The sequence below is a fragment of the Mytilus trossulus genome, chromosome 3, assembly GCF_036588685.1.
Source record: "Mytilus trossulus isolate FHL-02 chromosome 3, PNRI_Mtr1.1.1.hap1, whole genome shotgun sequence".
NCBI lineage: Eukaryota > Metazoa > Mollusca > Bivalvia > Mytilida > Mytilidae > Mytilus > Mytilus trossulus.
The window spans coordinates 24,317,585-24,343,558 of NC_086375.1; the positions used below are offsets into that span (position 1 = coordinate 24,317,585).

At 31.0% G+C, this 25,974-nt stretch overlaps 1 protein-coding gene across 1 annotated transcript in view; it reads left to right on the top strand.

Annotated features, from left to right (window-relative positions):
• Positions 1–23,716, top strand: part of LOC134710777 (echinoderm microtubule-associated protein-like 6) — a 38,805-nt gene extending 15,089 nt beyond the window's left edge. The window contains exons 7-36 of the mRNA XM_063571175.1: positions 231–368; positions 722–978; positions 1,398–1,610; positions 2,221–2,394; positions 2,866–3,079; positions 3,709–3,892; positions 4,486–4,591; positions 5,134–5,227; positions 6,390–6,490; positions 6,822–7,024; positions 8,314–8,553; positions 8,988–9,189; positions 9,863–9,955; positions 10,285–10,416; positions 10,874–11,139; positions 11,450–11,651; positions 12,113–12,233; positions 12,697–12,793; positions 13,111–13,240; positions 13,695–13,961; positions 15,558–15,778; positions 16,010–16,167; positions 16,768–16,885; positions 17,384–17,572; positions 18,094–18,263; positions 18,700–18,862; positions 19,464–19,567; positions 20,038–20,191; positions 20,829–20,929; positions 21,632–23,716. Of these exons, the coding sequence (XP_063427245.1) occupies positions 231–368; positions 722–978; positions 1,398–1,610; positions 2,221–2,394; positions 2,866–3,079; positions 3,709–3,892; positions 4,486–4,591; positions 5,134–5,227; positions 6,390–6,490; positions 6,822–7,024; positions 8,314–8,553; positions 8,988–9,189; positions 9,863–9,955; positions 10,285–10,416; positions 10,874–11,139; positions 11,450–11,651; positions 12,113–12,233; positions 12,697–12,793; positions 13,111–13,240; positions 13,695–13,961; positions 15,558–15,778; positions 16,010–16,167; positions 16,768–16,885; positions 17,384–17,572; positions 18,094–18,263; positions 18,700–18,862; positions 19,464–19,567; positions 20,038–20,191; positions 20,829–20,929; positions 21,632–21,656 (4,837 nt within the window). The 3' untranslated portion in view covers positions 21,657–23,716. The remainder of the gene's footprint in view (positions 1–230; positions 369–721; positions 979–1,397; positions 1,611–2,220; positions 2,395–2,865; positions 3,080–3,708; positions 3,893–4,485; positions 4,592–5,133; positions 5,228–6,389; positions 6,491–6,821; positions 7,025–8,313; positions 8,554–8,987; positions 9,190–9,862; positions 9,956–10,284; positions 10,417–10,873; positions 11,140–11,449; positions 11,652–12,112; positions 12,234–12,696; positions 12,794–13,110; positions 13,241–13,694; positions 13,962–15,557; positions 15,779–16,009; positions 16,168–16,767; positions 16,886–17,383; positions 17,573–18,093; positions 18,264–18,699; positions 18,863–19,463; positions 19,568–20,037; positions 20,192–20,828; positions 20,930–21,631) is intronic.
• Positions 23,717–25,974: the final 2,258 nt, after the last annotated feature.

Consider the following 25,974-nt stretch of genomic DNA (forward strand, 5'->3'; position numbering starts at 1 on the left):
CATGAATATGTGGCAAGGTTTAACATTTTCAACATCCAACCAGCTCATTTTATCTTGATAATGGAAAAACAAGGTACATGTACAAGGAAGAAACCTCAATAAGAAAAGGCTTTTAACAAAATGAAATATTTCATTAAAATAAACTGAATAACAGTTGTATTCTGCAAATGATTATGTGGCAGAATTTAGGATAGGCCTTAATGTTGACTTTTATTTACATTTATTTATAGGTTGTGGAACTTACACAAATTTGAAATTTTGTCAAAAACAACACTTGAACAAAAGATCAGGTCTTGTGCCTTTGACAATGAAGGGAATCATCTAGCTGTGGGGTTCACAGATGGATCTTTCATGGTCTTGAAGACAAGGTTAGTAAAATTAATAATTTAAACTGGTATATTTTTTTTCTTAATTTAATTGTGTAAGGCAAAAGGTGCAAGTCTACATAATGTAGTGTTTGTTAACAAATGACACCTGTTTACCCCCTGATTTTACAGAAAATAGATCTAAAGATTTAGCCATGAATACTTCAAAAGTAATGTCCCTTTTTGTAACACATATTGATAATGAAGATGTTTTTCTTCCATTTTATGCCTGTTCTATCTGATTTAGCTTACATACATTTTTTATTTTTTATTAATCTTTTTCCACCATCATTGGCACTTTTTTTATTAGAGGTTGGTGCAAGAACTAAAACTATGTTTTGTTTATTTTCTTACAGGGATTTATCAGAAGTATTTCAAACAAAGGACAGAAAAGAAGTTTTACATGAAATGAAATATTCACCTTGTGGGAAATTTTTAGCAGTGGCATCAAATGACAATTTTGTAGACATTTATGCTGCAGATCAGCGCTACAAGCATGTTGGTACATGCAGCGGTAGTTCAAGTTTTATAACACATATTGATTGGTCGGAGGATAGTAAATATTTACAAACAAATAGTGGCGCTGCAGAAAGACTAATTCATAAAATGCCTAGTAAGTGAAATTTGTATTGGTTAAAAAAAAAATCTGTTGATAAGTTCAAGGTAACAATGAAACTGCTAAAATTTCTTGTACCAAAGATAAATGTATTAGACCAAGAAAAATTCCTAGACATAAGATTTACAATGTAAAGACACTTACAACTTGAATAATTGCTAATAAGAATCTCTGGTCAAACAGCCGAAAAAATACAGCAGAAATCTGGATTAAAATTTAGGATGTTTAAGATAAAATGACATCTCAGAAAGGAGTTCACAGATAAAGTATAACTTTTGCATGATATGCAAACCTTTGTTTTGTGAGGAAATTCATGCATAAATCTGTACCTATAATGGAAAAAAAATCAGACTATATTTTCAAAAATATTAAAACTACTTGAGTATTATTATCAATATTTACATATTTTTTTCTAGGTGGCAAACAGGTAACAAATAAAGAAGAGAAAGCCAACATTCGGTGGTGTACCTTTACTGGAGTTTTAGGTGCAGAAGTTAATGGTATATGGGAAAAGTATACAGACACAAACGACATCAATGCTTCAGATGCTAACTACAGTTCAGAGGTTATTGTCACTGGTGATGACTTTGGTCTTGTCAAATTATTTAAGTTTCCTTCACTGAAAAAAGGTAATAGTTTAACTGTAAGGCCAAAGAATAATAAGTTTAAGGTTCTCATCCTTTTTCCATTTCCAGATTTGTCTTCCGAAACTAAATCAGGAAATTTAATTTATCTTTGATTTACATTTGCATTTGAGGATAAAGCATAAATATTTTTTTCAAACAGGTTTATTATTCATAGTATTCAGACATGACCAATGCATTTAAAGTGTGCAGTTACATATTTTGAAGAACTTATTTCTTGCCTTCTAATTAAGCTGTGACAATTATCACACAAAATCTTATGAGAAAAAATACCTGTTTGTAATGAATATTTCAGTATAACTTGCATTCAATTTAAAAAAGCTGTGGTGTAGTGGTTAGTGCATAGGACTACTAACACAAAGGTTCTTGGTTCAATTCCCGTTTGGGATGAAAATTTCAGGAACTCAATTTTCTGCTCTCCCTTGACACCATTTGCGAGTATAGTCTTGAGGAAACTAAGTTGTTAAACTTGTTTCCCAATCCACTATAAATAAATATGTTTAAACTAAATTCAATTTACATTGTAAGATATTTTATAAAAAGAACACTAGAAATTAAATATGTATTTAAAGCAGATATATTTTTGTCTCCTCAGGTGCCAAATTCAGGAAATATATAGGACATTCTGCCCATGTGACCAATGTCAGATTTTCTCATGACAGAAATCGTGTGATATCAACAGGAGGAGCAGATCATGCTGTGTTCCAGTGGAGATTTCTACCAGACGGAGGATCATCAGATTCTAGTGATTTACCAGATCCTCAATCAGGTATACTATTTATGACAGGAGCTGTATGCATTTCAAAATCTATCAAAAACTGTTGTGTTGACTTTATATCAGTATGTAGCAAAGAATTAAATCAAGCTATTAACTTTTGTTGCCTAGCAAAAGGCTGACAATAAACTTTAATAGCCTATCAAAAAGCTACAAGAAATTATAATGTTGCTTTGTATTTAATTATGTTGCCTGTGTAGTCTGGTATGAACTTGAAAAGGTTGTTCAGTAAAAGGCTGACATTAAGGTTAGTTGCCTAGCAAAAGGCTGACAGCCAGCTTTAATAGTCTATCAAAAAGCTACAGGAAATTAAAATTTTGTTTTGTTAGGACTATGTTGTCTTCTCAGTCAAATATCCATTCAACAAGCCAAATTGTCCTTATTTCATAGATTTATTAGAGAAATAGGCTTGCATTTTTTTTGGCCATCCCTACATTTTACATCAACATTAATTTTGGATTGTAGGTTTCTTAGATTCTAACAGTGAAGACAGTGATACAGACATATCTGATGTTGGTGACCTAGACTCTGACCTTGAGCAGGAGAAACAGGTCAGATATGATCGGGAAGTTTACAGAGAGGATGCTGCTAAATTACAGAAGTTAGAGAAGGGTGTGACAGGAGGGAAGAAAAGAAAACATGGCCCATCATCCAGTCTTAAATTGGAATATGTTCATGGGTAAGTATTTTCTAAGCTATAATGTACTTCATTTTTTATGTTTCATTTAATTCATTTTTTTTTCTTTTTAAAGAGTGTATAAAAACACAATTGTTGTGAAAGTTAATAATCTGAAAAATAAAAAGCATGGTAACAAAACTGTAATGTTAGCTACTTAATGTTCAATTTGAAATAAATGAATTCATATTGTTCTTAATTCTATCCCTTGTTCTAAAGTTGCAGAAGATATAATGTCTATCATCACTTAGCTTTGTTTGGCAAGATAACACCATAATTTTTTTCTGGATCCTGTTCAAATTTGAATAGGGTTCTTACCTGGAACAAAATTTAGGATGAGATGCATAAACCAAAAAAATCTGAATTTAAGGACCATTTTTTGAGAGGGGTATTTGTAAAAATATCCCAACTTTTTTATGTTGGAGACTGGAGTTATGTGAACTTGCTTATTACAGGTTCTTCCATTGACCTTTAAAATGAACTTTCAGATGGTGAATTCTACGTGTTATATAAAGATAAATCTAGAAAATCTTCTTATTCCATGCATGCTTTGCTGTTTAGGGCAATCGACATGAAGTTGGTAGTTTTGAAATAAATAATACAATATTTCAATTTGCTTATTTATTTTTCAGATACAGAGGTTATGACTGCAGAAACAACTTATTCTACCTCCAGAATGGAGACATTGTTTACCATGTAGCAGCTACTGGTATAGTTTTTGACAGAATGAAAACACAGAAGTTTTATTTAGGTCATACTGATGATATACTTTGTCTATGCTTACATCCTATCAAGGACATAGTAGCCACTGGACAGGTCAGTGTAATAGATTATACAGTCTATGATTGTTAATAGTTGAATAAAGTAGATTCTTTTGAAGATTTAATTATTATTGATTCTAATAATTGGCTTTTTAAGCTGTTGCATTTGTTCAGATTTCCTTCAATATTTTGGAATTTTTAATCAAAACAATACACCTTATCGCTATTTGTCCACTTTTACTGGATATCACACAGGTTCCCATAAAATGTTGATGTCATAAAACAAAATATCTGACGCCATTATAGAAAAGTGATTGTTGTATGGGTCAAAAGTTCAAGCAGCTGGGATTAGCTATAAGGTGTATTACTAATCTGTCAATTTGAAATTAAATTTAAAAGAGATGTTTATATCTTTTTAAAGAGAAGGTGACTTGAGCCAATCAGAAAGTCAGACTAGAGGTCACATGCCTGGTATTAAACTCCATCATGTTTTGAAATATTATCCATTGATTGCATTTGTGTCAAAACTCATATTTCTCAATAACTTTTTGGAAGCCAGAAATAAGGAGATCATTATTCAAAGTTCCTTTATTAAAGTAGTAGAACTTTTTTTACTATATCTTGACAATCCAATTTATATACCTACAGGTTGGAAGAGATGGGACTATACATATCTGGGATACAGAATCCATGAAAACATTGTCAGTACTGAAAGGTCAACATCAAAGAGGTGTCTGTGCTGTAGATTTCTCAGGTATATATTGTTTGTTAATCTTAACTCTTCATTTACAGATTCACAAATGTCAACGATCCCTCTGTGGTCCAACTGGTAATGATATTTAATTGGAACAAAGTAAAAGATGTCCAAAAAATATAATTTCAATTTTGGAATGGGAATAATATGTGAAATTCAATAACTTACAGGACAATTTTTTGTTACCAGATATGGTTTGACTTTGTTGATATGACATTGCCTGCAAATTATCTACTACAGTGAAACTCCATGTTATTGCACCTTTTGGAAAATGAGAAATACTGTCTACAATCAGAATGGCAGTATTATCAAGGGAGAAATTTATATAAAAACTGCACTGATTTTAGAAAAGCTGACGGAAGGATTATTTTACATTTATCTTAAATATTACAGGTGCAATGATTAACATTTGAAACATTTTAAGAAAATCAATACCTGCATTTTGCCGAGATTTTAAGTTTTGTTGAAATTTCAAGCATAAATGTCTACACTGTTTTTATGAAAATTAATTAAAATTACAAGTTTGATTTTATTTATTTTAGGTGATGGTAAAAAGTTGGCATCAGTTGGTTTGGATGACAACCATCTTATTGTAGTATGGGACTGGAGAAAGGGAGAAAAATTAGCCTCTACAAGGTAATATTCATACTTGAAGTTTTTACATGTCAATATATATATGAACCTGAACATTTTTTTAGTATATCATGATTAAAATGTCAGGGCTAAAACATCAGGTCAAAGAAAAAAAATTTGGAAAGAAAACAGAGGTAAATCAAAAACCATGAGTTGAATAAAAAAAAAGGACACCATAGTTGAAAGAAAAAAATGCAAAAAGATAAACAACAGGCAAAAACAACCACACTACCATGAAAACTAGATATTTAGCAACTTGAACCAAACAAAAACCTAAATGAACTCAGGTGCCCAGGAAGGGTCAGCAGCTTATTTTGTTAAATACCTCAATTCATGCTCAGCTTTACTGATGATTACCAAAAAAAATATCAAATAAACCTGCAGTAATAAAAGCAGAAAATTCCTTGTTAATATTTTCTAATTCACCGTTTCAGAATCTAATGCATTATGGGTAATATTTTCAAAAGCATACACCAAAACCTTGTGATTGGTTTGAAACTCGTTAAATAATAGAAAATTAACCAATGACGTAACTTTATTTTCATTTTGGTGTACGATAAATGAGATTACCCATAGCCCTTTAGATTCTGAAAAAGTGAATTACAAGAGGATTCACACTGAAATTACTTTGTACTTGGTACATTGTTGTGGTCAAATTTATTTAAATGCAAATTATAAGCTATTTAGGCCATAGTTATTTTATTTTTAGTTTTACGAAAATTTTTGACAAAACCAATGGGTAGGAGGACGAAAAAAAAAAAAAAAAAAACTGCTGCTGCTGCTGATTTTTTTTTTAATACCAACCTTCAATATCAAAAAAAAAAAATTTTATTTCACCAGGAGATTTTCTTCTAGTGTAACAACTATTTTTTTTTTCTTGACAAGGTTTGAATTGAAAATCAATGTGCAACAACTTACTAAATCACCAAGAGCATAAATTTAGATTCTTTCATGTAGTTATAAACTAAAAATTTATTTTTTTTGCATGAAAAACACTGGGTCGGAGGAGAAAAAAAATAAAAAATCAACATTTTTTTTTTTTTTTTTTTCCTATTTGGCAAAAATTAGGGTAGGAGGGTTCGTAAAAATAAAAATAAAAAAACTACGGCCTTAAGATGTACATTTCAGTTAATTTGAATATGCACATGTTTGATTTATTTTTCAGAGGTCATAAAGACAAAATATTTGTGATAAAGTGGAACCCCTCTGATAATACCAAGCTAGTAACAGTTGGTGTGAAACACATTAAATTCTGGACACAGACAGGTAATAGCCTCCTACACTCAAGCATGTATGCAACTATGAGAACTAGAAAAAAGTTTTAAATTCTAGTAACAATATTTGTTAATGTCTTAAAAAAAAACATAATAACTTTGCATTTGCTTCAAATAGCATGCAAAAAATGTGAATATTAAAAAAAAATGTTTTTTACCATATCTTTTTTATTGAGATTATTTTTGTTTACCATAAATGTTTTATTTAAACAAAATTCTGGATAATTTAAATACATATACTTATATTTATCCACATGAAATAATTAAGTTCTTTTGTAACAAACCTTATTTGTGAATTAACATGTACATCATGTCTTCTTCAGGTGGTGGATTTACCTCAGTCCGTGGTACCTTAGGTAAAGTTGCCAAGCTGTGTGACATGTTGTGCATTGCCTATGGTAAAGCAGCAGACATATGTTACTCTGGTGGCAGTGACGGCAATGTGTTTGTTTGGAATGGTACTACTCTACAGAAAACTGTCAAAGCACATGAGGGGCCTCTATTTGCCATGCATTCTCTAGATAAGGTATTTGGATTATATTTTTTACATTTAAAATATTAACCTACCATGTGAGACCCTCCTTGGTAGTTAAACACCCCAGAAGGATTTAAAAAGTTAAAAAGATTAAAATTTCATACCTGTCAACCTCTGAAAATGAAAAGTCAGGTCATGACCTGCATTGAGAAAAAAAATCTCAGGTCATAACGCGTACGACATTTTGCGGGCTCAATTGAAGAACAAAAATATGTGTACATATAATTTATATAGTCAATATGTATATAAAACAGTTAGAACATGTATACAAGTTTATTTCAGACTATTGATATATTCCATAGTAGCAGACTTGGCATTCTTTAAAAGAACTGCACTTGGTTTCAGTTCATAGCAATGCAAATGTGTATTCATTTTACAAGAAAGAAGAGCACACAGTGTATCCTTATTAAGATCAGCCCTAAACTCTGTAGCTATTTTCTTTACTAAAGATGCCCTCTCACTGTCTGCATTGCTGTTTGGCAAAACCAGTAATGTTTTAGCAAGTTTTGACAAAACGAAAAATCTTGGCTTGTTAAGAAAAATGTCATGCAACTTGGACATTTCTCCCCAAAATGTACCAATGTCAGTTTCAGGGGAAGTGCAAGTTCATCTAATGGAGTCAACTGATAGTCACTGAACTCATCTTGTAGCTTGTTGAAAATATCGTTACGTAGCTCAGGTAAACAAGTCCTACATTTTGACTTTTGGTTACATTGAAAAAGACCGATAAAACCGAAGGTCGTATTACTTCTAAATACCGGAAACAATTCCGGTCAGAAATCCGGGTGAAACGGGTAATGTTAGAAATTCCCGGGACCCGCCGGGTAAAGAAAAACTCCCGGGTGAGAGGTGAAAATAACGGGTGTCACCCGCAAAAAACGGGTGAGTTGACAGGTAATCTGATTACTTTGAATCTACGCTTATTCTTAGGTGCTATTTTTTGGTGGATTTTATAGGTTGATATTTATTATCAAATAAGGTGCTCCATAAGATAGAAATTTCCTAAACCTTGTATGTGGAATGTTGTAAAACTACAAAATTTAGTATCCATGAAAAAACAATTTTTCCTCAATCCATGAATATTGGTACCCTTGATATATAAATGAATCAATAATATTGGTTAGGATACTGAGGCTTGAATTAATGTAAATATATAAACCAAAAGCACCTTTGGAAGTTTTTTATTACAAATAATATCTGAAAGTTTTAAGTAATTGAAAAAGATGAGCCATGAAAAAGGAACATGTATTGAGTAATATGCCCATTTTATTGGATTACAGGGATTTGTAACAGGTGGAAAAGATGGCGTGGTTGGTTTATGGAATGACCAGTTTGAACAATGTCTCAAGACCTACTCAATTAAGAAAGACTCTGTGTCACCTGATTCAAGAGGCACGCTAATGGCTGATTCGCCAACTGTCAGGGCTATTGTGCTGGGACATGGGAAAATATTGGTGGGAACAAAGAATGGCGAAATTATAGAAATAGACAAAGCTGGACCTCTCAGTATTCTTACACAGGTAAACAATGGTTGAAATACAGTGTGTGGGAGAAAAGAGAAAAATAGAAAATGCTTGACCTTTCCATAATAGTCACAAAGATAAGTTGTGGTTGGGATATAGTATGAGGTATGCTGGATACAAGATTATGAAATTATATCATATTCTTAGAAAGACATTAAAATTATATCAAAGGGCTGTTCATAGAAAAAATGTAAGGGGCACATAATACCGCTATTTTGCATACACCCACCATATCTTTTACAAACAGAAATATAAATGGTTCAGTCCCTATTACCCAATGAAAAATTATCATATGGTGTTCAAACCTCCCACACTCTTTTCCTGAGATAGCAGGAAAAGAATAAAAACACTTTATTTAACCCTAAAACTTTTAACTGAATGCCTACTGTCAAAACATCCAATTATGCTATTTTTTAAATTATTTTTAACAGGGTCACATGGAAGGAGAAATCTGGGGATTAGCTTGCCACCCAACTCAGGATTTATTTGCAACTGTCAGCGATGATAAAACTGTCCGTGTTTGGAATACCACAGAGGAACATAAAATGTTGAGCATCAAGAAATTAAAACAAGCTGGAAGATGTATTACATTCTCTACTGATGGAAAACATTTAGCAGTTGGTCTAAAAGATGGTAAGTGTAGAATAACATATGACAGATTCATTTGAACAGTACAAGAAAAAGTTCTCCAATTTTGTATAAATTTAAACTTATATTAACCAGTTTGAAAAATTCAATACACCACAAGTTGATTAATTTTGTCAGATGTAATAAAGAGACAGAGCCTGAAAGCATTGGCTTTCTTCAGTTTCTCCATTATTTCTCTAACAAACTGCATGTTTATATTAGATCAGTTATTTTTATATTACATATAGAAGTTAGACAATTATATCCTTGGTAATATAAAACCTCTAAATGTATTGAGAAAATTGCTGAAACATAGTGTTTAATTACTATGAATTAGATACAGTGACTGAAATAAGGTTGAGGTATTTTTAAAACCAGAAATTATTGCACACATCTATCTTTGCAACTTTTGCAGAATGGACAAAATGTCAAATTAATCATTGTGATTTCAAGAAAGTCTTGCAGATAGATAAATGTATTAAATATCAGAATGGGAATTCTTATTATTGGGATACTCACCAAATTGCTTCACTCACATTAATAAAAACTATGTAAGAATTTATAGTACTAGAAGTTGTAAATCCATGAGATTTTCTCTCACGCACATCACTTTAATACATAAAGATGTTTACAAATAAAAGTAATCACTGTAATTATATATGTATTTCCAATGTTTCAGGTAGTTTTGTTGTGATGAAGACTGATACATTAGAAGATGTTACATCATTCCATCACAGGAAGGAGGAAATCTCAGACATCAAATGGTCACCAGGTACCAGTTCTAGCTTTTATTTAATAGTTACCAGTTTAAAAATGACCATATATCGAAAGAAAGAAAAAATATTTGCAAGAACCTCTCTTTCTGTATTTGTTGATTTTTTGTGTAGTACTGTTAGAATTTCTTACTTGTGCAATTGATCCAAATGTGTGTACTTACTTCTTACTGTATTATTTATTTATATAATATATACTTATTTTCACAAAAGTTACAAGCAAATCTTTATCCATTGAAAAAATAGATACAGTTTAATGTTAGATATGAACAATAGAGAACTATCTGTTATGTTTAGATTTATTATTTTTATGAAAAATCTTTTCCAGATGCTGGTAAATACCTTGCAGTAGCATCACATGACAACTTTGTAGATATCTACAATGTCATAGCTCAGAAAAGAGTAGGCACATGTAAAGGAGCATCTAGTTATATCACTCATGTTGATTGGGATAAAAATGGTAAGAGTTGTATTAAAAGTATAAGTTCTCAATACTTAGTGCTTCACATACTTTGGATTCATTATTATGAATTACCCGGTACACCAAAGTATCACATTTTTGTTTTAAGGAAATGCATTATCGGTTCAATTTTTAATTGGGGGGATTTTAGGGATTACTACACATGTATATGTAAATATGTACCAACAAATAGATTCTGCCATTTCTGCTTATATGTTTTCAGACAGCAGGAGACGCACATCATTCTGTACTAGAAGAATCAACTATTTGTTGTCAGTAAAAATATCTAGAATATTCTTATGAAAAAGAACTAAGAATGTGACTTATCAATGTTATTGACTTTCCAAAGGATTGGCTATGTTATGAAGGCAAAATCTATCAATCAAATTTATTACTTTACTTCTTTTGAAACAGATTCTATGTTAGATGTTTGAGAGTATGTTACTGTTTATTTCAGGAAAGGTACTGATGGTAAATTCAGGGGCCAAGGAACAATTATTTTATGAGGCACCAAGGGGTAGTCGTATCACATTAAGGAAACAAGAAATAGAGAAATTTGATTGGTGCTCATGGACATCTGTCCTTGGAGACACATGTGAAGGTGTATGGCCTCCCAAAAGTGATATCACTGATGTTAACGCCACCTGCCTCACAAAGGACAGACAACTCTTAGCTACAGCAGATGACTTTGGATTTGTCAAATTATTTGTTTATCCAGTAAAGGCATGTATCATACTTACTATAAGTATGAATTTATTTTTTTTTAAATTCAATAATTTTTTCTTCTCTCTGTTTATAGGGATGGAGAGTGTCAGAATCTGTTACGTTAATATAGCATTTGTTAAAGACTTTTTTCAGGAATAAATTTCTATGTAATTAACATAAATAAAATTTAAAAAATTTGCCGCAAATTTTAAATAGAGCAAAATGTTAATAGACCATGGCTCATATATTTTCAAATTGGTTCCTTTTCAAAATTCATCCATTACTTGTGCTCCAAGAATTTTTTTGATTATGTGTTTCTAATCTCTAGGGAAAATTTGCCAAACACAAAAAATATGTTGGACACAGTGCCCATGTGACTAATGTAAGATGGACAGCTAGTGACAGGAAGTTGATATCCACTGGAGGAGCTGACACTGCAGTTATGGTATGGAACTGTTCCTCACCAGAAGATAAACATTTTGTACATGGAGAGAGTGATGACTCTGACACAGATTCTGAAGAAGAAGGAGGTAAATCACTTTTTCATTAAGAATATGAGAATGCTTCCAATTTCAGTGTGAACAATAACCGTCAACAGGTATGCTTGTGAAAATACACACTTGCCTGAATGATGAAAATGCAAAAATTACACCCTATATTAAAATAAGAAGATGTGGAATTACTAATGAGACAACTTTGCAGCATGACTAACAAACCCTGCAATCAATTAAAAAAATGGATAGAAATAAGAAGATATAGTCTGATTGCCAATGAGACAACTTTTGGCTTTGCCTGGATGATGAAAAAGTGAAAAAAACATGATGGCTAGATGTTGAAATTGTGAACATAACACCCTGGCCTAGATGATAAAAACGTGACATTTTGGCCTGAACGATTTAAATGTCATTATTAAGAAATCCAAAATAAAGATATTGCATATTGTATTATTCATATAAATATATGAAAATTTTGTTTTTGTTTTGTTACACAGGATATGATAGTGATGTAGAGAGAGAGAAGAATATGGACTATGGTAAAAAGATATATGCCAACACAAATAAAGAAAGAGACGGTGTGAAACCTCATCTACAGGAAACTGTTCAAGCTGCTAAGTAAGTCCTTTACTTTATTGGCAATAAGTGGAAAACAACATAGTGCATACAGTTACATAATGTTTGTCAGTCTCATGTACTTAATTGGCAGACTAGCTTCATATACTGTGGATTCATTATTATTCATGGGATACCAATTTTCATGGATCTCGTTGGTACAGCAAACCACAAAATTAAATGTTCAATGAATGACAAATTGTATGCAGGCTTTTTACGCAGACTTCAGCAAAATGGTAAAATTAAATATCCATGAATATTAATCAATACACAGTAGCAACTTGTTTGACTGTCTATTTATAAGCAACATGCTGCTTGAAATGCAAAAATAGATCTTGTGTATTGGTTCATGACACACACTTCACAAAACCGGGAAAGGATTTCACAACATTTACAATTTTAATGATTTTCATTAAATTAACTTTGTTGTACTTTGTTAGTAACAAGACTATATTTTCTATTGTAGACCAAGTGTCAGTAGAAATGTCCCAGAACCTCCTAAAGTGAAGAGATCAGAACCACCAACATCTGGCTCAAAGAGAAAGAAAATGACACAAGTTACAGTAAGTTTTGTTAAAAACTTTGTCCCAATTAGAATCACTTGGCATTCACCTGGAATGCACCTGGAAATCACCTTTTTTTCCCTGAGGATAATATTCAGAACGAAATGAATGAAGTTGTTTAATTGCACTCCCTAATTTTCAGAGTGTCATTTCTTGAAACAATGAATGTAAAGAAGATGTAAAATGCAGAAAACATTGTTTTAAAATGATATTTATTATGTTTCTAGATAAGAAAATTAAATTCTTAAGCATTATTTTTCTATTCTTAATTTTGTTCAGATGTTTGTGAAAATTTAATTCTTTTCTTCATTTTCCAGGATTTAAAATTAGATTATGTGTATGGTTACCGTGGTTTTGATTCCCGTAATAATCTTTACTATGTCAATGATGGTACAGATATTGTCTTCCATGCTGCTGGTGCAGGAATTGTACAGAATTTGTCTTCAGGTAAGAAAGATAAATAAAGGGGAAATACTCTGTAGAGAAACTATAGGTAGATGGATAGTAAATAGTTTAACTTTGAAAGAAAAAAAAATGAAAAAAACTTCAAATTTTCATGTGCAAAATGAATTACACTTTTAGGCTTTAAAGCTTTTGCAGCTAACCAATCTCGGAGCAAAGGAATAGGTTTTACTCATTGAATTCGTAATCTCAAAATCCTGAATATCTTGTTGATGAGCTGTTGCTGTAAAGATGACCCTGAAATATTTTCAGAGGTACAATATAATTATGTGTAACTGTAAAAAGTACTGTGTAAAAATATATTGGTATACTACATGTGACAGCATATAAGCATAATTGATACTTTGCCTATGAGAATTTAAAAATTGAATTCTAATATATCAAAAAAAATTCAAAGATGAATAGGATACTGGTTAAACATTATTTTTTTATTTTTCAGGACAACAAAGTTTTTACCTTAAACACACAGATGATATTTTATGTTTAACTGTTAACCAATATCCAAAACTACGCAATATAATAGCTACAGGCCAAATAGGTGAACCCCCATCAATCCATGTCTGGGATGCTGTTACCAAGGAAACCAAATCTATTTTAAGAGGATGTCACAGTCGTGGAGTCTGTTCCCTAGATTTCTCCTGCTCAGGGAAATTTTTGTTGTCTGTTGGATTAGATAATAATATTGCTGTGTGGAGGTGGCAAGAAGGTTAGTACTGCTACTGCTACAATAAAACCTTTATATAGTATCTGTCATTCTTCAAATACCACAGCTTTTAAAATTTTGATTTAAAAAGTGTATATTTTTATTAGTGTTGTCAACGATTAACCGGTTAACCGGTTAACCGGTCGAACGACCGAATACCGAATACCAAAAACGCTAACCGGTTAACCGGACTTTTTTCCAATTTTGATAGATTTCATATAAATTTGAGATAAAATTATTAAAAGTTATGTTTGGTCGAAGATTTTTAGTCGTGGTAATTAATTTGACAGATCAATTGTCCAGTATATTGATTGCTATTGTTAATCCTATAAACATATAACTAATTAGAACATGTCTATCAGCTCGGGGCAGAATCTTAAAGAAACATCATTAGTATACATGTTTTTTTAACAGTAACTCTAAATCAGTAGTCCAATTAAATTTTACGATTTAATTCATTATTTCGTTTCTGATCTAATATTATGTAAACCTACATCGAAATGTGCAACCTCCGTCGTGCAAGGCTTAGTCTTACTTGTCACCGAAATGCTAATTCAAAAATTGTGAAATGCAAACCAATGTGAATGTAAGCAATGTATACGTGATAGTACGCGTAACATGCAAACATAGTAAAGAAACAGGCTGCACAGTGACCTATCGATGTTAATTTCTGTGTCATTTTGATCTCTTGTGAAGAATTGTCTCTTTGTCAATCATACCACATCTTCTTAATTATAATTAATCATTCAAATTGAAACATTCCACACTATTTTCAGAGACAACAATTCAAAAGGGAAGAATTATCAGTTTCAGACATATTCAATTTTACGAGATCAAAAAGTTTTTTTTATCGTTTAATCTGAAATTGGTACAAACTCTATAGTTGATACGGTGTAGTTGATTATTAAAAGTCAAACTTCGCCAGGAATCGCCACAGACAAGCCTTATAGTACCAAAGGACAAACTTAAATTCTAAAAGCGTAAATTAATGAATTGGATGAAAGGTTGTCAAATTGACACTCATACAACATCTTATATCTATCTGTAGGGTACTATTGACAAGGCTTTCAAACACCAACTAAAACTACCGGTTAACCGGTCGAACGATTATCCGATTAACCGGTTAGGCAAAAGTGTACGATTTGACAACACTAATTTTTATCATTGGTAAATGATTAAGCTTTCTTAAAGTTTCATCAAGGGAAAAATAAAAATAGTATACATATTATGTTTTTACCAAGTAACACAATAATTGAAGTGTATTTTTGAAAACTTTAATAGGAGAGTGGGTTCAAACTTCAGAGAAAATCTTAGAGCTTTTATGTTGTGTAAACTTATCAAAGCTGTTGACAGTTACTGAAAGTGTTTCCACTGTCAGTCACATCCTTTATACAATTTTGTAGAGGGGGGTTACAAGAAGTGAAAGAAATTATTATTGGCAAAAAAAAAGAGAGATTGAAAGTATATAACAGTTCAACATAGCTCATATTTTTTAGACTAACTTAGAACGTTTTAAAATGATGACAAGAGAAATGTCTATGTCATCTGTATTTTATTAAAAAAAATGAAATTTGCATAAAGATCCAATATTTCTTTTAGGTTCTAAAGTTGCCAGTACTCCAGCCCACACACAGAGAATATTTAGTGCTGAGTTCCGTCCAGATTCTGATAGTCAATTTGTTTCTGTTGGTGTCAAACATGTTAAATTTTGGACTGTTACCGGTAGTGAACTGACAGGGAAGAAAGGAATCTTAACTAGTGCTGGAACAGGAGTAGAATCTAAAAAAATGCAAACTATGTTATGTGTTGCTTTTGGAGCGGTGAGTTGTTTATTAGATGTAGTTTTAAACCAAACATCTTAGGATGAAAAATTGGGTAAAATTAAAATAATCTTTTATTCTGGACATTTTTTTAAAAGGTGCAAATGAAAATATTGCTAATGATGGCAAAATGATGCACATATGTAAATATAAGGATCAGTTTTGATGAAATCTTATTTAATAAATTATTCCATAATTTTATGAATGCAGTGGGGTTAAATTTAATTTCAGAACAACTTAACCTACACCGGTGCAATGAGTGGAGATGTCTATGTCTGGCAGGAGACAACATTAGTTAGAATTGTACCAAAGGCTCACACAGGTCCCGTGTTCTCTATGTTTACTACACTCAGGGATGGTTTCATTGTCACTGGTGGAAAAGATCCTCCGTAAGTTTTAAGCTATGTCTGGTTCATTTGGTTTTCAGTTTGGGTCTGTAAAAGAAACAGTTAAATTTTCACTGAGTTAGTTTTGCTTATGTTAGAGATTTGAACAATGCATTCAAATGGATTATTGAAATGTATTCGTGTAGAGTCAATGTAGTTCTAAAATGTATTCTTTTGAAAAGCCCTTACACTTTAAAACAGTTTTTTGTTTTCTTATTTTTTTGTAAGGCTTGCCATGATTTTAGAAAATTGATAGTCCATCAAATAGTGCCAGGAACCAATTCTTAACAAATAACCTCAATATGGAAAAATTATTTTTATTAGAAATCTCAAACAAGACAGAAAATTAAGTTGGAAAAATTATAATTTTTGGCTTTTTGGCATGTCATACTTTTCTCTTGTCAATTTGAAATGCCAGAAATGACACAAACTTGTTATAAAAGATAAAAACTTTAATTTATCCAATACACATCAGCATTGACATTCTTAAACACTTCCTGTTTTACAAAGTCAAACACTTTGCTAAACAAACAGATAAATTAGTAAAGTTTTCTTAGGTAGGTTGATACTTTCTTTTGTTGAGATTACATATTTTTCTCATAGATCTAAAGACAATGGTCCAGTTAAACTATGGGACCAAGAAATGAAGAGAAGAAGGGCCTTCCCATTACATGAGGCTGGGACAAAAACAGATGTTGTCAAATCTGTGTGTAGAACAAAGGTAATCTTTTTATATGAAATCATTAATCTTTTGCAATATTAACCAGAAGTTTATGAGTTTATAACACAATAGAAGTTGGTCCCTTAGAATTTTTTAAGTTTATTTTATACAACAACAATAAACATTCTTTAAAGGAAAGATCACTCAGCGACATAAAAAAATGAAAACCTTTACTTTGCATTATATTCCATGTGACATATCCACTTTTACATATGAAAACATAGTTTAAATTTTTGATATTTTCTAGGGAAAATTTGTTCTTTTTAGAAAATATCTTTAATGGATTAAAAAAAAAATGAACAACAAATGTTTTTAAAAAAAAGTATAATTCTAAACAAAACAATAAATGAATTAATATTGTATCAAAGAAAATAACACCATAAATCATGATTGATGTTCCACAATTTTTGAAAATCATTTTTAGTTTTTTTTAATTAAATATATGTTGCTTAACTTTTTTCACTTTAAATTTATTTTAAGTGAAATGATTTGTTACAGGGTAAAATATTAGTAGGAACAAAGATGAATTCTGTGATAGAGATAGGAGAAAAAGATGGAAACATTCAGGTTTTATTATCTGCCCATGCTGAAGGAGAGTTATGGGGTCTGGATAGTCATCCCTCTATTCCTAGATTCATTACTGCCAGTTTTGATGGAACAGTCAGACTGTGGGATCTTACTAACAAGGTTAGTATTTTATAGTACTAAATTTTACCTCCTTCCACCCCACCTCCCTTTATGGATTGTGTAATCCAATTACATTTATGCTGCAATTTAATGTTAGAAATGTCCTCTTCCACTGCAGATTATTCTGAAGGTTTATCTCTCAGTCCATGAATCTTGTACATTGGTATTTGCAACTTCTCCTTTACCTCACATTGTATTTCAATGAAACTTTGCACAACTGTTTTTATACCATATGGAGATATGCATGGGGGAAAATAAATCTGGTCAGACATCTTTAAAGGGAAATGATTGAACATGACATCATAATGGTAAAACAGAGCAAAAGGTATAATTTTATGGGATCACTCACAGTATCTTTTTGAAAATAAAAATTGATCACAATTATCTTTAATCTTATAGTTTATCAATGGCATCTCTACTTAAATCAGATAAGTTTGAAGTAGCATCTTTTCTTGAATTTAGACAATTATCTCTTGAGTAATTTTTGCTAAAATTCTAACCAATATTTTGTTTTAATTTAGTCCATGATTGGTAGGTTAGAAGTAGGGGCAGCTAAGTCAGCATCATTTAGTCGAGATGGAGAATTAGTAGCTGTAGGATTAAAGAATGGTGAAGTGATGGTGTTAACAGTAAATGGAATGAAAATGTGGGGAAAGAGGAGAGATAGGTCTGGTGCCATAAGTGATGTCAAGTATGTATAATTTAAATTTTCAAAGTTTGTTGCTAGAAAAATTGTGACTTTGAACAAACATAATATTACATAATTGTGTGTTTATCCAAGTTTTGTGCATGTCATTTTAAAAACAAACAAAAAAGCAAAAAATTCTGCAACAGTAACTTTAAGAAATATCTTTCCATGCAAAAGGAAATATGGGTTTTATATCAATGAACAGCTACCCAACAACACCAAAGACATTTAGACTTCAATATAAGACAATTGCTCATAAGATGAATTTGAAAGAGGAAAACTTTGTAAATAAATTTAAAACAACTATCAAAAATGGAACTGGCCCATTTATCTCAAGACATACACAGTTTGGCGTTAACTAATTTGAAATCAAGTGTAGAATCCTGAAACATTAATAATTATTACAAATTTATGTTGTTTTCTCCTGTTATATTTGTAGATTTAGTTCTGATGGTAAATATTTAGCTGTTGGATCAGAAGAGAATACAGTAGATTTTTATGATCTTTCCCAAGGACCATCCCTTAATAGAGCTGGCTATTGTAAAGGAATTCCAAGTTTTGTCATCCAGATGGATTTCTCAGCAGATAGCAAATACATCAGGGTAAGTTTGAGGTTCATGTTGGTCTAGTTATCTCCCTTGTCACCAAAGTAGCATTATCTCCCATGATGCAAAGTGTCAGTTTGTGATACCCATGCTTTAAATGAAATGTCTGTTTCAAAAGGCACTTTTGATTTATCCAAGTCATCTACAATGTACATATTTTATTTAAGTCTAATTTATTCTTGAAGCTGTTCCCAAACTATAAAATCACCAACCCCCTCAAGAAATCTACCTTTCCTATAGTGATAAAAATTCTGAAGGAGGGAAATGGCTTGTTATTTCCTGTTCTTATATATATGTTAAAGCCAAATAAAGAAAGTACAGTTATTCTCATCTAGCTTTTAGTGCCTGTCTAATAGAGTTTAAATACAATGGAAAACCTTATGTTTCATAAGGGAGACAACTATAACAGTAGTAATTTTTTTTTAAATAAATAAAGAAAGAAATTATTAAAAATAAATTTATTTTAAAGAAAAATTGTAATTTAATCAAAATATCATCATATATAAGAGAAATTTTTTACTGTAAAAATAATAAGAAATGTCAAGTATTTAAACCATCAGAATCTACATCTCATTAATATATATGTTGTTCTTATCAGGTTAGTTCAGGAGATTACACACACAGAGTGTTTGCTGTACCAAGTGGATCAAGAGTAGAGAAACCAGAGATTGTAGATAAGATCACATGGGCTGATTGGACAAGGTACACAAACTAAAGCAAATTGTTCATTTTTTTTTGTGCTTTTAATTTTTTTTTAGACAGAGAGGGGAAAAAATGATGATTATACAATATTTTTGCGAAAAAAATGATGTTATCATGCACAGAAGACTAAGTTTATGATATATAAAATTGAGAATGGAAATGGGGAATGTGTCAAAGAGACAACAACCCGACCAAATAAAAAAACAACAGCAGAAGGTCACCAACAGGTCTTCAATGTAGCGAGAAATACATGTATACATGCACTGGTATAAGAATTGGATGAACATTTTTTTCACCAGTCCCTCGTTTCATATGACTTTAAGGAATTATAAAGTAAGCTAAAAAATTAATTGTTAATATGTGGTAATTTCCCAATATTTCATGAGACTGTTATTTCCTGTAAACCTTCTTCTTTTAATAAGGAAGATACATTTTATCAAAATACAGTGCTTTATATTTTATTTTTGTAGTGTGGTAGGTCCAGAGGTACTTGGAATTTGGCCAAAAGATTCTCCAAATGCTGATGTTAATTGTGCCCACCTGTCTCACCATGGTAACGCCCTTGCCACAGGCGATGACTTTGGATATGTCAAACTGTTTGATTTCCCATGCAGAGATAAACATGTAAGAAGCAGAAACTGGCCAGTAATGTCCGAATTTTAATCTAGTACTATATAAACAATTGTTAGGTTATAATGAGAGAGATATTGAAAATTGTTAGGTTGAAAGGCTTTCTTCGGCTTTACCTGAGGTCATCTGGCAAATGGTTTTTAAATACAGAAAATACAAACAAATGCAGTCAGTTACATGCATTTGAAATTTTAAAAAAAACACTTGTTACAAAATTTTGAATATATCAATAGTTTATCAAGTAAAATGGAGTGGCACATTTCAGCCAAAATGTTATTGTATACCTCATCACATTGCTTCTGACATCATTCATTAAGAAAATGTCAAAAATTAGCTTTTAATATATGAATTCTTATTGAATGATTAAGTATTTTTTTTTTGCATTAATATTTGGATTGAACTTGTCTACAAAAAACATAGTTGAAAATTCAATAAAGTTTTATCAAAATAAATAGTTTAACAGTACCAGTAATTAATTTTCAATTTGTCAATATTTTACATATTTTTTATATGGTTCTGTAGGGATGAAGATATATATACCCTCTTACTCTTATGTATAGATTTAGATTGTAAATTTAAATGTGAATTGTAAATGTGAATATTATAACCAAATGATGATTTAATTTCTCAGGCTGAGTGCAAGAAGTATGGAGGCCATTCTGCTGATGTAACTAATGTGAGATTTACAGCAGACGATAAATATCTCATAAGTACTGGAGGAGATGATTGCTGGTAAGTACTCGAATTGTTTTACTTCGATTTAAGAAATATTTAGTTTAAAACTGCTACAAATTTATGTGACTGGACGAAGTCAGCATTTATGTCCCAATGATAAACATCTAATTTTTATGCCCCATTTATGATTTCTGATCTGTTTATCTGTTCGTTCGTTTGTTTGTCGCCTTTCAGGTTAAAGTTTTGGGTCGATGTAGTTTTTGATGAAGTTGAAGTCCAATCAACTTGAAACTTATCACATAAGTTCCGTATGATATGATCTTTCTAATTTTAATGCCAAATTAGTAGAAAATTTCCCCTTTTTTCATGGTCCATTGAACATAGAAAATGATAGTGCAGATGGGGCATCTGTGTACTAGGGACACATTCTTGTTTTTTCCATTATTTAGTTTTGTTTGAAAAAAAATACAATTTTTCAAAAGTGCAATTGTGAAATGACTTAAAGAAAAGAAGCATAGTTAAAGTGCAGTTGCAAAGAAGTTTCATAATAATGCATGGAAGATTAGTAATGGAAGAAAAATATGTAAGTTACTGAATCACTCATAAAAATAATTGTATAAAAGTGCTTGACAATCAGAAATTAACTTAACAGAACAGCCATAACAAATGGAATGCAAAAATAACCTCTTTCTGTATTTTTCTTTGCGAATGCTATAATATTATGAATAGTAAATAACACAAATTATCTTATCTTTTCAGTATTTTTGTCTGGAAATGTGTATAGACAATAACAAAATTGTTGAAAAATGCGAAACAAGTTGCCGTCCAGATGTTATTTCCCAGAATGCATATGGTTGTGAAGAATGGCATTATTGAAGAAATATTCACTGCCTTGATTACAGACTTATATAAAAGAACTGAAACTATAGCTTTATGGCAGCATATTATTATCCTTGTTATATATACATTGTTAGTATATTTTGTGTGTATGCTCAAGTATGAAAGAACTATAAAGATTTATTTAAATTTGAAACCAACTTTAACAGTTAAATGTTTAATGCTGAGATTTACTGATTAAAAGTAAGAAATTTTTATGTAAAGATGTATGTGTAAATCGAATCAAGTCCTGAAGTTTTACTGGCTTTATATTTATTTCCAGCTATTTATGCCAAAAGATAATAAAAATATCCCACTGTTAGTAATACTACAACTTATTTGTTAGTCATGTTCAGGAATTCAAGCTTGGCCCAAATACAGGATCATAAGCATACTTAAGATTTCACCATATCATATACAATTATACACATTTACAGTTAAAATTTGACTATGACAAAATATTTTGATCTGATCATGAATTTTTCTCTATCTCCATTGTAAATAAATTGTGTGTTTATTAACATACTCTTCTTTACATGAAATTTTGACTGGTTGTATTTATTATGTATCTTACTTATTTTTGAAATAAGATATAATTTGTTTATTGGATGGGCAGTTTTGACGGGTTGTATGTTTGTCAACTTTGTAGATTTTATGTGAAATAAGCCAAGATTTATTTATCTCACAGTAAAATCTGACTGGTTGTATGATGGTAGGAATCTCTTCTTGTATCTGTGATAAATTTCTATACATTTTTAAGACATTAAACTACGTCTTTTTTACAACATGTACACATTTATATTGCATTTTTTTCTACAAGGCCATCTGTAATGAATTTTTAGATCCTTATTCTGTCTCCATTACATTTTCCTTCATTTTCATACTTCATATTTTTTTTCATAGAAATTTATAAAGTTCCTAGCAATTTTAATAATTGATAAAAAAAAAAAGACCAAAATAAGAGGTCAGACTCTAGATTACAAATTTTTTTTGTAAGCAAATGAGAATCTAAAAAATTATTTATTTGGCCTAATTTTCTTATTATTTTTGTACTGATATTAATCCTTTTGTATTGTACATTAATTGTTTTCTTAGAAAATCTACATGAAAATAGTAAGTTAGTTGTGCCTGATAATGTCTGAGTTTTATATGATGTACCCTTTTCTACTATTACATGTATCAACAGACATGTATGCATTTTGTGACATTTATATGTGCTTTTTAGAGCTTCCAAAATATTTATGGTAAAAGATATGTTGTAATTTTTTCCTTATCATTACTGATTTAATCTTTTTATATCCGATTACTGTTTCATGAACAGGTGTGCTCCCCTTATTCCCCAATATTAATTTAATATTTAAATTCTGTTAAAACAGTTGTGTGAGGTTTTTTTTCATATATTTTACTTTCCCATTGTGATGAAAAATGAAAAAACTTTAAAAGGCTACTTTTCAGGTTAGAAGAAGTTATATAAAACAACACTTGTTTTTATTTGAGATTTTTATATTTTAACTCATGCCTATGTGACCACATATCAAGTGAAAATCATTATAACAACAAACTGAATCATTGCATAAAATAAATACTTATAAGTCTTGAACAATCAGGAGATATAATAAGGAATATTCCTCCTTATATTTTTTTTAAATGCTCTGAGGTTCTGGTTCAGTAAGCAACGATGAAGTAGGGGAAAACCATGCAACAAAAAATAGTGCTTTCTTATATCTTTCAATTCAAATAAAACTAAAAGAATGTCACATCTAACTGCAAAATCAATATGGCAACTTTTTTTAACTAACTGCTGACATTTTGAAAGTTATCTCCCTTACATGTTATGTAAACTTTTAAGATGTAAGTCAGATATAGCTGTAGCTACTTAAGAGGTTGTAGTATAGTAAGTTTATAGTTACTTGTTATTAATCAGACATTTATTTATTAGTATGTTTATATTAAAATATAAACTTTCAAGTTGTTTCAATATGTTATTATATAGATATAGGAAGATGCGGTGTGAGTGCCAATGAGACAACTCTCCATCCAAGTAACAATTTAAAAAGTAAACCATTATAGGTTTAAAGTACGGCCTTCAACACGGAGCCTTGGCTCACACCAAACAACAAGCTATAAAGGGCCCCAAAATTACTAGTGTAAAACCATTCAAACGGGAAAACCAACGGTCTAATATGTTTTAATGCTGACAAATTCCTCTCAGAAAAAGTAACTGAAAAAAAACATAAATTTGTCACAAAGAAAAGCAATTAAAAACATGCTATATCACAGTAAAACCAAATTTGACAAAAAGAAGAACAGTTGTCTTCAAAACACTACACACAAAAGATTGAGCAATATGAACCCTACTACAAACCATGGATGAACTTAAATGCTCTAGAATAGCTGGTCAACAAAACCTTGTTCATGAAAGTAAAACTTTAAAAGGGATATAACTTCAAATAAACCATTAAACAAGGGTTGCACACACTGAAATGTCTTGCCTTTCTTATCATTGGCATAATTTTGATAGTCCTAAATATAAAGCTTTACTACACATATCAAATAAGTTTAACATGATCCAAGAAACTGAGGTCAAGGTCATAGAAACAAAACAAGAAATACATGTACACCTTACAATCATTCAATACACTAAATATAGTTAACCTTTTGCTTATAGATTCTAATAAAGTTTATAAACAGACTTAACCAAGAAAACTAAACATTGACCAATAAAACACGAAATTGAGATCAATGTCAGATGGACCATGGCAGACAGACATACAACTAGTATATATTTGTTTAGGGGCCAGCTGAAGGATGCCTCTGGGTGTAGGAATTTCTCGCTACATTGAAGACCTGTTTTTGACCTTCTGCTGTTGTCTTTTCTATGGTCGGGATGTGGTCTCTTTGACACATTCCCCATTTCCATTCTCAATTTTATGTACACCTTACAATCTTTCCATACAACAAATATAGTTTACCTATTGCTTATTGTTTAAGAAAATAGACCAAAACACAAAAACTAAACAATGAGCAATGAGCCGTGAAAAAGAGGTCAAGGTCAAATAACACCTGTGAAACTGTCATTACATGTTCATCATAAAATATTTCCATTCACCAAATATATATATAGTTGACCTGCATATAGTATAAGAAAAAATGAACAAAACTAAAAAACTTAACTTAAATCACTGAACCATGTAAATGAGGTCAAGGTCAGATAACACCTGCAAGCCAAACATGTATACCTTACAATCATTCCATACACCAAATATAGTAGACTTATTGCATTCAGTATAAGACAGAAAAGAAGAAAAAACACAAAAACTTAACTACAACCACTGAACCATGAAAATGAGGTCAAGGACAATAGACATGTGACAGATAAAAACTTCATAACATAAGGCATCTATTTACAAAGTATGAAGCATACAGGTACTCCATCTTCTAAAACATAAAGCTTTTGATAAGTTAGCTAATGCTGCAGTAGCAGCCTCCGCCACCAGATCACTATCCCTATGTCCAGCTTTCTGTGACAAAAGTAGCAGGCTGGACAAAAAATCCTTGGTTCAATGAAATACTAGTAAGCAGCATACCTCTATCAAGGGAATCTTTCATGAAAAAATGTTTGTTACTATTAACTCCTGTAGAGGCCAACTGATTTTACTTTTATCATAAAAAAAGACATTTTATTAGGAGTTAGAAAATACTTAAGGGATTTTCAAACCTATTAGTTGAAAATAATCAGACAATGAGATATAAATAGGACAAACAATTGTCTGTCTACAAAACACAACATTGAGAGGTAAAGTCAAGGAAACAAGAACCCTATCAAAAACATAGGAAAGCTTATAAGTGACCTAGGAGAGGAAACAGATCATTCACCACATGAGGCCATATTATGAAGCTCATGGAATTGCTTGATTTGTTGATGTCACATTAGTGTATGACACATGGAGTCCTGCATTCAAAATCCATCCAGCATGACACATTTATAATTAGTATCCAGGTAGAGAATGACCAAAAAGTATATTTATTACTCTTAAAGTTTCTCTTTTACTTTAACAAATTGTGACTTGGATTAAGAGTTGTCTCATTGGCACTTATACCACATCTTATGTCTATACATGTACAATGTACAAAACCTTACATGCAAAAAAATCAACATCAAAACTTTTGGATGCATTGAAATGAATTCTCTCTTCGTTTTTTAAAGAAAATAAAAATACAATATC